We start from the raw sequence: 13,642 nt of genomic DNA, 5'->3' as shown, positions 1-13,642 counted from the left end.
CCCCCCCCCCTGCCCCTCGACTCAATCTTGTAACTAGTTAATTTCATTCTCAGTGTGCACTCCTCGGCGCTAGTGGCGGTATATTGGTGCATTCATGAAGCGGGAATTACTCTCACGCACACATAACACAAGCAAGAAATGGAAGCAGGTGGCAGTGTTTCTCTTTTGCAAGTGCGTGTGTGTGTGTGTGTGTGTGTGAATGTGTGTGTGTGGATCTGATACCGTTTATTAAAATGAACGCTTCTTTACCAAATGTTGTTCTGATTTGTGTTGTCGGCAGGGACTGTCGGGAAGTCGACGCTTGGATGTGATGCAGCCGGCCAGCTTCCTTTGGCGAAGAAGTCAGCCCTCCTTTGTGGACCTCTTGGAACCCTAAAAGAAGGATCTATAAACAGATTATCATGGACCTGAGGGATTTTTACCTGTTGGCTGCTCTGATCGCCTGCTTGCGGCTGGATTCTGCTGTCGCTCAAGAACTTATTTACACCATCCGGGAGGAACTGCCTGAAAACGTCCCCATTGGGAACATACCAAAGGATCTGAACATTTCTCACATCAATGCTGCCACCGGAACCAGCACTAGTCTTGTCTACAGGCTGGTCTCCAAAGCAGGAGATGCCCCTTTGGTGAAAGTCTCCAGCACCACAGGGGAGATCTTCACCACCTCCAACCGGATTGATCGGGAGAGACTCTGTGCAGGGGCCGCTTACGCGGAAGAGAATGAGTGCTTCTTCGAACTGGAGGTGGTGATCCTCCCCAATGACTTTTTCAGGCTGATCAAGATCAAGATCATTGTGAAGGACACCAACGACAATGCCCCCATGTTCCCGTCTCCTGTCATCAACATCTCCATCCCTGAGAACACGCTGATCAACAGCCGCTTCCCCATCCCCTCCGCCACAGATCCAGACACTGGCTTCAACGGAGTCCAGCATTACGAACTTCTGAATGGGCAAAGTGTCTTTGGGTTGGATATTGTGGAAACTCCGGAAGGGGAAAAGTGGCCTCAGCTGATTGTGCAGCAAAATCTAGACCGGGAGCAGAAAGACACTTATGTGATGAAAATCAAGGTGGAGGATGGAGGAACACCCCAGAAATCCAGCACAGCCATCCTTCAGGTCACAGTAAGTGATGTCAATGACAACAGGCCAGTTTTTAAAGAGAGCCAGGTGGAAGTCCACATACCTGAGAACGCCCCGGTAGGGACCTCTGTCCTCCAGCTCCATGCCACAGATGCAGATGTGGGAAGCAATGCAGAAATCAGATATATTTTTGGGGCCCAGGTTGCTCCGGCAACAAAACGACTCTTTGCTTTAAACAACACCACTGGGCTAATCACAGTTCAGAGGGCCTTAGATCGAGAGGAGACTGCCATCCACAAGGTGACAGTTCTAGCCAGCGATGGTAGCTCAACTCCTGCCCGGGCCACCGTTACCATCAACGTGACTGATGTTAATGATAACCCTCCTAACATAGACCTCAGGTACATCATAAGCCCCATCAATGGCACAGTGTACTTATCTGAGAAAGATCCCGTCAATACCAAGATTGCGCTGATTACCGTCTCGGATAAGGACACCGATGTGAATGGCAAAGTCATCTGTTTCATTGAAAGAGAGGTGCCATTTCACTTGAAAGCCGTTTATGATAACCAGTACTTGTTAGAGACCTCTTCCTTGCTGGACTATGAGGGCACCAAAGAATTCAGCTTTAAAATAGTGGCCTCTGACTCGGGCAAACCCAGTTTGAACCAGACAGCCCTGGTCAGAGTCAAATTGGAGGACGAAAACGACAACCCTCCCATCTTTAGCCAGCCTGTTATTGAGCTCTCAGTTTCTGAAAACAACCGGCGAGGACTGTATTTAACCACGATTAGTGCCACTGACGAGGACAGTGGTAAGAATGCAGACATTGTATATCAGCTTGGTCCCAATGCCTCCTTTTTTGATCTGGATCGTAAGACGGGGGTTTTGACAGCTTCCCGGGTGTTTGACCGAGAAGAACAGGAGAGGTTCATTTTCACAGTCACGGCCAGAGATAACGGGACTCCTCCCTTGCAGAGCCAAGCGGCTGTGATCGTTACGGTGCTAGATGAGAATGACAACAGTCCCAAATTCACACATAACCATTTTCAGTTTTTTGTGTCTGAGAACCTACCAAAGTATAGTACTGTAGGAGTGATCACAGTGACGGACGCAGACGCGGGTGAGAATAAAGCTGTGACTCTCTCCATCTTGAACGACAATGAGAACTTTGTTCTGGATCCTTATTCTGGAGTTATAAAGTCTAATGTGTCTTTTGACCGTGAGCAACAAAGTTCCTACACCTTTGATGTCAAGGCTATTGATGGAGGACAGCCACCCTGCTCTTCTACTGCTAAGGTCACCATCAATGTGATGGATGTTAATGACAACAGCCCAGTGGTCATCTATCCCCCTTCCAATACATCTTTTAAGCTGGTACCTCTCTCAGCTATCCCAGGGTCGGTGGTAGCGGAAGTGTTTGCTGTTGACATCGACACAGGAATGAATGCTGAACTGAAATACACAATAGTCAGCGGAAACAACAAAGGCTTGTTCCGTATTGATCCTGTGACGGGTAACATCACCCTGGAAGAGAAACCGATTCCAACTGATGTGGGCTTACATCGGTTGGTGGTCAACATTAGTGACCTAGGCTATCCTAAATCCTTGCACACCCTTGTCCTTGTGTTTCTGTACGTCAATGACACTGCGGGAAATGCCTCTTATATTTATGACCTGATCCGCAGGACTATGGAGACCCCTTTGGATAGGAATATCGGGGACAGCAGCCAGCCCTACCAAAATGAGGACTACCTTACCATCATGATCGCCATCGTGGCAGGGGCCATGGTAGTCATCGTGGTCATCTTTGTCACCGTGCTGGTCCGCTGCCGGCACGCATCCAGGTTCAAAGCTGCCCAGAGGAGCAAGCAAGGAGCCGAGTGGATGTCCCCCAACCAGGAGAACAAGCAGAACAAGAAGAAGAAGCGGAAGAAAAGGAAATCTCCTAAAAGTTCCCTGTTGAATTTTGTGACCATTGAGGAGTCCAAGCCCGAGGATGCTGTTCACGAACCTATCAACGGGACCATTAGCCTTCCAGCTGAGCTGGAGGAGCAGAGTATAGGAAGATTTGACTGGGGCACTGCACCACCCACCACCTTTAAGCCTAACAGCCCTGATCTCGCTAAGCATTATAAATCTGCCTCTCCACAGTCTGCTTTCCACCTTAAGCCGGACACTCCCGTCTCGGTGAAAAAGCATCACGTGATTCAGGAGCTCCCCTTGGACAACACCTTTGTTGGAGGGTGTGACACTCTTTCCAAACGCTCTTCCACTAGCTCAGACCACTTCAGTGCCTCAGAGTGCAGTTCGCAAGGAGGCTTCAAGACAAAAGGCCCCTTACACACCAGACAGGTAAACGAGCACTTCTACTGGTCTATAAGTACTGCATACAAGTGCCCACTCAACCAGTATTAAAGTGCCAGGAGGAATTCTTGGCCTTTGGGATAACGTTAGCTTAGTTTTTGCTAAGGAGAGAAAGAAAGGGGTGATGAGGTTTCTCACCTCCCAGGACTATGCATTAGTATAAAATGAAAACCGTGGTCCCAAAGCGTTAACGTCACCAACTTTTTTGCTTTTTTCTTTTAGGACAAGTGGCACACACACACACACACACACACTCATTCACACTCATCCACCAACAGAGATGCACACATGTACACAGGCTAGTGCTTAGAAGCAATGGTATCATGTTTTGTTTTGTTTTTTTTGTCAAAAGCATATCAGGATAGAGCATTACTGAAGATGAAGAGTGGTACTTGGTCTGCCAGATTCAGATCAAGGGGGAAAAAAAAAATATTAGACGGACCAAAATGTTTCAGGGTTAAATATATTAATTTCCAATTGAAGAAAAGTTGTGTTTCCACAGGAGACTGGTTTGACTGTCTCCCCCCACCCCGTTTATTTCCCGCTGATCTGGAACATTTGTTACGTTGCCGTTTTCAGGAGCTGATTTTGTCTTCACCAAGGCTCAAAGGTTGTGTTGCACTGTGTCGGTTGGGTAGGAGACAGTGAATTACAATGGTTTCAGTTGCGCAGTAGTAAAACTACATGTCTGTTAAGGAAGAAAAAGTTGCATTTTATTTGTGTCTGCTTTTGTTTCATTTATCTTCCTGTTTTAAATGGCCAAAGTACACCTTCGAGAGGAATTCATTTGTTTATAACTAAGGGAAATAAAAAAAGAAAGAAAGAAAACTCGCCATGAATTATGCAGGCAAAAAAAAATCACCCCACTGCAAACACATTCTCTTATTAGCCCATAAGGGAGTTTTCATGAGTCATTTTAAAGCTATGAAATCTGCCATAAAAAAAAAAAAATTAGGTCAAGGAACCTCATGTTTCATCCAAATCCAGTATTAGGGGTTGGGGGAATATTATTCTTACAATGATGATCTAGGTAAAATCATTCCTGGCTAATAAAGATTGAAATGCAGCGCTGTCTTAATTCATTTCATTGGTGCTTGTCTTTCGCCACAAAATTAGAATGCAAGAATGCCCCTCTAGATGGCGCTACGGGACTGCATTGTCTGAGCTGGCTGGCTGCCAATTGTGCAGTAGTTTAGAATTGGGGGGGGGAAGGGATGGTTCAGGCTGGTACAGAAACCCAAAGAAATCATTTAATAACAGTCACACTGAAGGAACCAGGATTTTAAGCTGGCATGCTTTCTAGGGGCCCAGAGTGCTGAAGTTTCATTGCATCACTTGTTGAAAAGTTTAGCTGCCCAATCCATCTCATGGCTGACTTTTTGTTTTCTTAAGTGATGGTGCAGGTCTGGTCTGGCTGATGGGTCCACGGAGTAAGGCAAGCTCCATTAGAAGAGGCTTTGGTGGCCTCTGGGATGGAAAGTGTCCATTTTCTAGCTGGAGTCGTTTCCTAAGTTGTACACTAGCATTTTCAAAATCACTCCTGGAATTTTGGACCAATCTTCGCTATATTTTTAGCCCCTACGGTGGTGTGTTGTTGAAGAAACTACTCTGAGAATACTTGGTGGCCTTGTTAAAAAGGATTTGAGATGAAATTCCACACTCTCCTCTCTACGAGGGAGTTGATAGTAAGGGCATAAATTGTTTGTCTAGGCACCTTTAACACAAGGCTGAGATGACGAGGAAGGGCATCTGGCAGCATCTGTGTAACTTGAGACTGGAGCATCACTGCTTCCTCACTCTTGATTCCTTCCAGGTTGGTTATCAAGTACCCACAAATTGTTTGGGCCCACATTTTGATTGTCTGGTCCTGTTACAGGATTGGGTTTTATTTTATTTTTTCCAGAAGTCCGTAGGGGATTAAAATCACAAGTCCGTAGCAACTTCCTTGGAAGAGCGTGTACGTATCAACACTCAAGAGGCTTTTCACCTCAAGATGGTCAGACTTTCAGAAACAAGGTTTTGTGGATAACTTCTAAACTCCTGCTTTTTAAGAGGGAAAGCTAGAATTTTTTTAGCACAGATTTTTAAGAAGTGTTTTGATGTGTTGGAGTCTACCACCAGAGAAGTGGATAGGGTTGAAATGATTCAGTTGTCCCTCCTCCCAGCTCTCAATTGGATGGCAAGGTTTGTAATAATTAGTACAGAATTGTTGCATGTTCCTGTTTCCAAATAAAGTTGAACCCATAAGAATCCTGTATGTTTTTCTCCAGTTGCAGCAAGAGAATCGTTCTTGTACTAAGTGAATGGGAAGACAGCTCCCGTTAGGGGCCTAGTTTTGCAACATTCAGAAAGTCGAATCTATTCAATTGCTCAAGAGCTGCTCCTAATGGATTTTGCTTCCTGTTTCAAGGCTTGGTTTGAAAAGGGACATCTGAAGTTTTCGGGTTTTCAAGGACGACGTGTCTTGCTGATACCAGTGATGTCAGACAGTGTGGGAGAAATTGATTCATTGTTATGGTTTTTAGTCCTGCACATGTTAAAAGACATTTGCGATTGAATAAACACTCATTCCTGGAACTATGTTCTATTGACACCAACAGAACGTATTCGCAAGTACATGTATTTAGCACCAAGGTGTAAAAATAGTGACTTTAAAAAAAAAAAGTTCTGGTGAGAAAACTGACTTGAGGATAGAATCAGAAAATAGAGTAACAGCACCTTCTATTTTATTTCCTGAGGAAAGAATAGGCATTGTACCTATTTAGAGCAATGGGGCTTCTGCAGGAGAACATCCAATGGAATACACCCAGCCCAATAAATAAAAATAGTTAAGGGTTACTGATAATTTGGAGGATGGTGATGGATAAATGGGAATTGTTGCGGATAATTATTCTATTTTAGTCATTCCTTTGCTAAATCGGGCAGCTGAATGAGTGGGGTAACTAAGGAGAAGGCAACAGTACTTGTACACTGTATGTTAATATCACATGAAATCTTTAGGTTGCTTTTTTTTTTTTTTTAATAATCGAGCTACCACAAAATCAGTAGGTTAGATTTCATGACAGTTTCTTTAAAAAACAAAAGATCCAAAACCCTGTATAGTTTAGCAGACAATTTTATTCGGCTCCTTTAAGCCTGTTCATACAGTATGCTGTGGGATGTTTAGTACTGTTGAGAACTTTTTTTTCTTTTTGCTTTTTTTAAAAAAAGACTCACAATCCTTTGAGCAAACATTACAGATTCTTCTTCTTTTCTCCCATGTCTCTTTGTTGGTCATGCATCAAATTGTTTTTGATGTTAAAAGATGCTTAAACAAAAATCAAGAATCTAAGACGACATGGACCGAAAGAATTAGGGACCGAAGATAAATTATGTAATATTTCACTAAGGGTGTTCTTTATGTGCATATCATAGTCACTGGAATTCTGTTGCAATAGGCTAGCAAAGGAATGCCGTGCAAACATGCCCAAATACAGATAACTCATAATTAAGAAAGTTGCATTTGCAGTGTATAAAATAGGATAGCCTAAACACTAATCCTGAAAACATTTCTAAATGCTGCAGATTGGGTAGCTGTGTCAATTCCATAGTACATGCCAAAATGGAAATTGCAAATGATTCTTTTGGCAGGCGTGAGAAGACAGATGCTTTGAGTAAAATAGGAAGCGAAGGACAGCGTGATTTTCTTAGATAGCACAATTCTATCAGACTCCTTATTTTATTTTATTTTAAAAAAAGAATGGCCTAGTTCAGACAAAATGTGGAAACATAGCTTAATATTCTGGACAGCGTTATCTTTGTTTTTCGATGTGACTGCAAGGAGGTGAATGGAATCATTTACGTGTTTTTGTCTGAATTAGGAAACGTGGGTAGTTTTCAATCAGGGTACATAAGCAAGTTTTGATTGCCAATTTCATTACATTGGAGCCAGCCGCACTCAAATTGTACTTTTTCCCTCTCGGACAAGATAACAAATTGTGATTCGTTGAAGGCAAAGCCATCAGATGCTTCGTTGCTTTGTGTCTCCATCAGAAAAGAGGCAAGGAGGAAGTTTGAGACTCAGTCTTATGGGGAAAAATATATATATATTTTGTGATAGGTTTGACATGGCCGTTGGATACCAGATGCTGCATTGTTCTGATGGATAGTTGACTACACCAGAAAAAGTACCATATATTGAATCTGCTTGAACATTAAGCTATTTCTACTTGCCAGTGTGTAGGACAGCATCTTTCCCTTGAGAGAAAGTCTGTAAGGAAAACATTAAAGCAGAGTGGAAGCATTGCTCAGCTCCTCCGAACAGCACAAAATACCTTTTATGGTTTGTTCGCTGTTGCCAAGAAAAAGAAAGAAAGAAAGAAAGAAAGAAAGAAAGAAAGAAAGAAAGAAAGAAAGAAAGAAAGAAAGAAAGAAAGAAAGAAAAAAGCTAGGCTGGATTAGATTTGACTCACAGGAAAAAAAAAGCAGCTTTCTAAAATCTTGCAAGATAGGAAATAAAGATGAGCCATTTTTAGAACTGGGGCCTGCTGTGTTTAGTGTTTGTGCAAGGACTAACCATGATCAGATGCCATCCATTAAAAAGCAAAAACTCAAAAAACGGTTGAGTTTTCTTCCATTTTCTAGAGGATGGGGTCAGTGCTCGGGAATAGTGGGCAGCTGTGGCATAGTAACATCAGCGCACTCTTCTCTAATCTAGAGTCTTGAAGGATTTTGATTTACTTGACATTCGACCTCATTGGCTGGAACTTCTGGGAAGGCTACAAGACTTCCTTCAGTTTTGAGTCTATATTTTTTTTTACCAACAAAAAAGCTGTAATTCTTATGAGCTGTATTAATTCATCTCTAATTACTTTTATGGGCCAACGGAATCATCCGGTAGTTCATCTGACATAAAATCCAGCTGGGAAGTTGTTGGTTTTTTAAAAAAAATAATAACATGGAGATCTGTAAAAATATATATATAAACGATCGGTTCCCTTGAGTGTTTCATGAAATTGCAGCAGGAAAGCCGTGTTGTGGTTAACTGCACTAAGAAGGAACAACCTCTCTCAGGTGGCTTGTTGTCTATGATTTATTAGTTTGCATTTATGATAACGGCTGATAAAAAGGGACACTACCAAAGCTGTTAAACCTCCCATAAAAGTAGTTTTCTTGGCTGCAAGAACCGTTGTGGGAAGCTGTGGTGTAAAGAAGCTGAACAGGAACAGTGCAATGGGCTCATTACAATCTTTTGATTTGGATTTTTGCCCATGGAGGAAGATCAGGGTGCAGTGAAGACAATTCCCACAGAGCATAAAATGATAGATAGACACCGATATCCTTAGCACCCATATTTTAGCAATAAGAATGTGGAAATTTGGTGCAAATGCAGTGCATCTTTTGCTACCTTATATAAGAAATGAAAACAAAAAAAAAAAAATATTGGGAGCTTTTTGTTCAACTGTCTAAAGATATTCTCATCTTGGAAAGGAAGCGGAGCGTGGAAAACTTCATCTGAAAAGACGTTTTGGTATGTGTGGAAGTGAAAAGCCTGGGAAAATAGGGGTCTCTAACAGAAATCAGAATATAACCTTAAGCAATAATACAATTCTCGAGAACTGCAGTGCAATCACTAAGCTAAAAATAAGGCTTTTTCTTCCTTTTATGTACACAGAATCCCCCAGTCAGTTAAAACTCCCGAGATGCTTTTTTTCCCCCCTCCCTCTTTCTTTCATAAATTAGACTTGGTGGTGTGCTTGTGTGCATACCCGCAAGTATGGGTGCATAATATGAATGTGTACATGACTCATTAAGCTTTGTTTTCCCACAGACATGCATGTAACTTTCTTAAACTGTATCACACATAGATCCAGGGAAAATAAGATCCTGACTCAACGGAAATGGATTCCTGTGATTCAGGAATCAGGAGGACTCTTCTGATTCCCACTTCAGGTTTTTATTTTCATTTTTTTTTTTTTACCCTGCAAAATCGTATCAGCCCCATTTTATTGACAGCCATTTTATTGCAGCTAGCAGCTCTACAGTAAGCTGTTTATTGCTGTTTCCTAACTCAGTTGACAGCAATTGGGGAATTAATTTCCTTCCCCACCCCAGCGGTGCCTTCTTGGGTATAAACAACAGATGTTTAAGATATGAAAACAGTGACCCATTTACATCTGGCAACTTTTTTTAAGTACATCATTTCAAGCCCACCTAAAATTAAGCCCTGATTTTTTTTTTCTGGGGGAGGGGCTGGAAATATTTTAAAAAAAGGAGGATGCAAAGACTGCATGGAATGGATCTGTCCTATTTGGAGATTTAAACGAACAAATAAACAAGCATTTTATGTTGTTGTGAATGATACTCATATTGTGAGCTTCTTGAGATCAGGGACTTGGTTTTTTTGGTTTTTTTAAAAATGCAAAACCCTTCAAAGCATCATTTACAGAAATGGTACTGTTTAATTAATGATAATATATTAATACACAGAGATGGACTTAAGTTTCTTCCATCTGGGAGTAATTGGCAGTGATTCCTATATAATCCACGGATTATGCATTTTTACATTCCATGTCTTATGTGTCCAGTTCACTGTAGGCTGGGGGAAAAAAAATGCAAATTCTGTCAGAGTGCTTCTTTATACCATAGTAATCTATTCGAAGCAGATGCTTTTATGTGATAATCACGGATGTCTTTCACAAAAACAGCAATTGCTCTCTTTCTTCATTTTTCCAGCACTGTTTTTCAGTCAGTTCGGAAAAGGAACTCCAAAAGAGCAATATATAAATACTTCCTCCATCAAAATACGGCATGGAAGAACGTATGAAATTATTTTTTTGGCATGGATGAAATGTGGCATAAAGCAACTCTTGCCCCTTACTTTAACACGGGGGTCTTCAAACGTGGGCCCTTTTATGACTTGTGGACTTCAACTCCCAGAATTCATCAGCCAACCTCCATTTTGTTTGTTAGATTTAAGACAGGGGTCTTCAAACTTGGCCCTTTTATGACTTGTGGACTTCAACTCCCAGAATTCCTCAACCTGGCTGAGGAATTCTGAGAGTTGAAGTCCACAAAAGGGCCAAGTTTGAAGACCCCTGCTTGAACACATTTGATGCATCAGCTGACAAGGATCTTTATGCAGAATTCTGCACCCCCAAGTGATAGCGCTTTGGATGTTCACTGCTTGACTGTCATTTACAGGTAGTCCTGAGCCCTACATTTATGTGGCAAAGCAAGACAGTTATTAAGGGAATTTTGCCCCATTTTATGACCTTCCTTACCACAGTCCTTAAGGGAATCACTGTAAGTTAGTAACACGGTTATTAAGTGGATCTGGATTCTCCATTGACTTTGCTTGTCAGAAGGTCGTAAAACATTGATCGCGTGACCCCGGGACAGTGCAACCATCATAAATATGAGTCAGTTGCCAAGTATCCGAAGCCTGATCACGTGACCATAGTGATGCTGCAATTGTACTGGTGAAAAAGCCACTTTTTTGGTGCCATAGTAACTTTCAACGGTCACCCCAAACATATACATGTAAGTTAAGCTTCAGTTGTTTTAACTGGCAGTGCATAAACCTCTGCAGTTTTGATTAAAAACAAGTCTCCTGGAGTCAGATAGGCTTGCTTCCAAATCACTGTCATTGGATGCTTTATGGCTAGAGCAGGGGTAGGCAACCTTGGCTCTTTTATGACTCGTGGACTTCAACTCTCAGAATTCCTGAGCCAGCATGGGGAAACTATGGCCCCTTCATGACTTGTGGACTTCAACTCCCAGAATTCCCTAGCCAGCATGGGGGAACTATGGCCCCTTCATGACTTGTGGACTTCAACTCCCAGAATTCCTGAGCCAGCATGGGGGAACTATGGCCCCTTCATGACTTGTGGACTTCAACTCCCAGAATTCCTGAGCCAGCATGGCTGGCTCAGGAATTCTGGGAGTTGAAGTCCACGAGTCATAAAAAAGTCAAGGTTGCCTACCCCTGGGCTAGACACTGTGCCTGTTCCATACAATGGAATCAGTTTCTAAGAAAACAAACATAGGATTGAGTGGTATGGAAGATTTAAGCACGCTGGTAATCTCAACTAGTGAAATCCTGTCATTGTGAATTTGTGTTGAATTTGAGAACAAACATTTCCAGAATGTGACGCATCACGCCAGGTGATGGTGCGCCAAGTGCGTTGCATCCTGAAAAATGCACAATAGGACTCCTGTTCACATGCTTTCTTAAACTGTTGGCTTAGTTTAGCTTGGACAATTGTTACGATCTGCAGCCTTGCTAGGAATTGAAATACAACACAAGAGAATCCTAACTTAGTTGTCCCTTGACATGGATTAGACATGTCAGTTTTGGAAATTTCAAAGCTTTTGACTGATATTTTGTGTAAAATGATCAGAACCAACACATGTGTCCATTATACAGATCCTGTGTGAATGTATAAATATATTTAAGAACCGTAATGTTGCAACATGATGGTCCACGAATGTTTTTTTTTTTTGGCCAGTCCATAAATCTCCTGTGGAAGTTTCAAACATTTGCTTATGGATTTCTCTTTTGTGCAGTCTATTATAAAAAAGTAGAATCACCGTCTGTCTTAATAAAGGTACGTGCTAAACTGAAAACCAAACCAGATTTGCATGCAGCAAAGAAGTGCAAAATCCTTGAAGGATGGGAAACTGTTTGCATGGACCAGCCTTCGAGAAGGACCGAGATGCACAACTCTATTGCAGTGCTCACGGTGGTATACACTGATGAATTATATGCTGTGTTGGGTGGCTGAGGGGACATTGCTGTCGTTCTTAGTGCTGTGAATTGATATGCACGGCCTTGGTTATTGTCGTGGTGTTCAGCACCAGACAGAATAGGTTACAATAGTGGCAAATATCTGTAGCTCGAGTGTAGGATGAGGGTCAGGGTTCATTCTCCGAGCTTCAGGGTTAGTTTCATTCTCCGAGCTTCAGGGTTAGTTTCTGAAATTTTCATTACCAGGCGAAGTAACACCTTCAGAGGGGTTCAGAGGATGTCAGTGTGCTTCTGTTTCCAAGGGCTTCAGGTGTGAGTGTGTCAAGTGAGGGTCTTGTGAAGGGTCAGGTGTGACTCATCAGTGAGAGGCTTGCGATGGGTCTTGTGATGGGGAGGTTACATGAGGTTAGGGTCATTGGGAGGTGAACTGCTGGTGGGGGGGACTTGCATGGGTTGGTTGAGGGTCAGTGCTGTCTCTGGTTGGCTGTGTGGTTGATTTGGATTCTGAGGGGTTCATAAACTGGTTGTAGGTCAACCTACGAACCCGTCAGAATCCAGATCAACTGCACAGCCAACCAGAGACAGCACTGACCCTCAATCAAGCCAGGCAAACTTCCCCTCCCACAGCAGTTCATCTCCCAGTGACCATGACTTAATGTAACTTCCCAATCGCAGGCCCCTCAGTTGATGGCTCACATTGATGGCTCACAAGACCCATCACTTGACATCCCCACACCCGAAGCCCTTAGAAACAGAAGAACACTGGCGTCCCCTAAACTCCACTGAAGATGTTATCTGGCCTGGTAACGAAACACTTGGAAACCAACCCACAAGCTCGGAGAACGAACCTCCACCCTCAGAGTATTTCCATTAATAAATTGTTAAGTGAGTTGCACCCTATTTAAATCTTTTTTTTTTGTTGCTATGATGATTAAATCATTAAGCAAATCCAGTTCCCCCCCCCCCTTGACTTTGCTTGTCAGAAGCCAGCTTGGAGCTCACAACTGGCCATCCTGTGATCCCGGAAGGATGCAGCCGTGGTAATTACAAGCTGGTTGCCAATAGCTGTAAGGACTGTTTGTAAGTCACCTTTTTCAGTGGGGTTGTAACTTTGGTTGATAAAATAAATAGCTGCAAGTCAAGAACAACCTGAACAAGGAAGTAAGTGACTCTTGTTTTCTTTCAGCTTGAAAGCATGGAACTGTTTTAGGGATACCCTGGAAAGTGCAACAGTAGGGGCATGAATGGATAAATATTTTGAGGTCACCAAAGATGATGGACAGCCCATTTAGAATAGTACAGATAGTCCTCGATTTCCAACAGTGTGTTCAGTGATCGAAGTTACAATAGCACAGGGGAAAAAAGTGATTTATGACCATTTTTCCACAGTTATGACTGTTGCAGTATCCCCATGGTCACGTGATCAACATTCAGACGCTTGGCAACAGATTCATATTTGTGACTG

The 13,642-nt window shown here is 42.6% G+C and overlaps 1 protein-coding gene across 4 annotated transcripts in view; it reads left to right on the top strand.

Annotated features, from left to right (window-relative positions):
* The first annotated feature begins 401 nt into the window (after positions 1-401).
* Positions 402-13,642, top strand: part of PCDH9 (protocadherin 9) — a 784,060-nt gene continuing 770,819 nt past the window's right edge. For all 4 annotated transcript variants that reach the window (XM_015810818.1, XM_015810816.1, XM_015810817.1 and 1 more), the window contains exon 1: positions 402-3,437. In XM_015810818.1, the coding sequence (XP_015666304.1) occupies positions 402-3,437 (3,036 nt within the window). The remainder of the gene's footprint in view (positions 3,438-13,642) is intronic.

This window comes from Protobothrops mucrosquamatus, unplaced genomic scaffold (genome assembly GCF_001527695.2).
Source record: "Protobothrops mucrosquamatus isolate PMUCROS unplaced genomic scaffold, P.Mucros_1.0 scaffold22, whole genome shotgun sequence".
In the NCBI taxonomy this organism is placed as follows: Eukaryota; Metazoa; Chordata; class Lepidosauria; order Squamata; family Viperidae; genus Protobothrops; species Protobothrops mucrosquamatus.
Note: the sequence above shows the minus strand (reverse complement) of the source record. Positions and strands in the feature narration are given on the sequence as shown.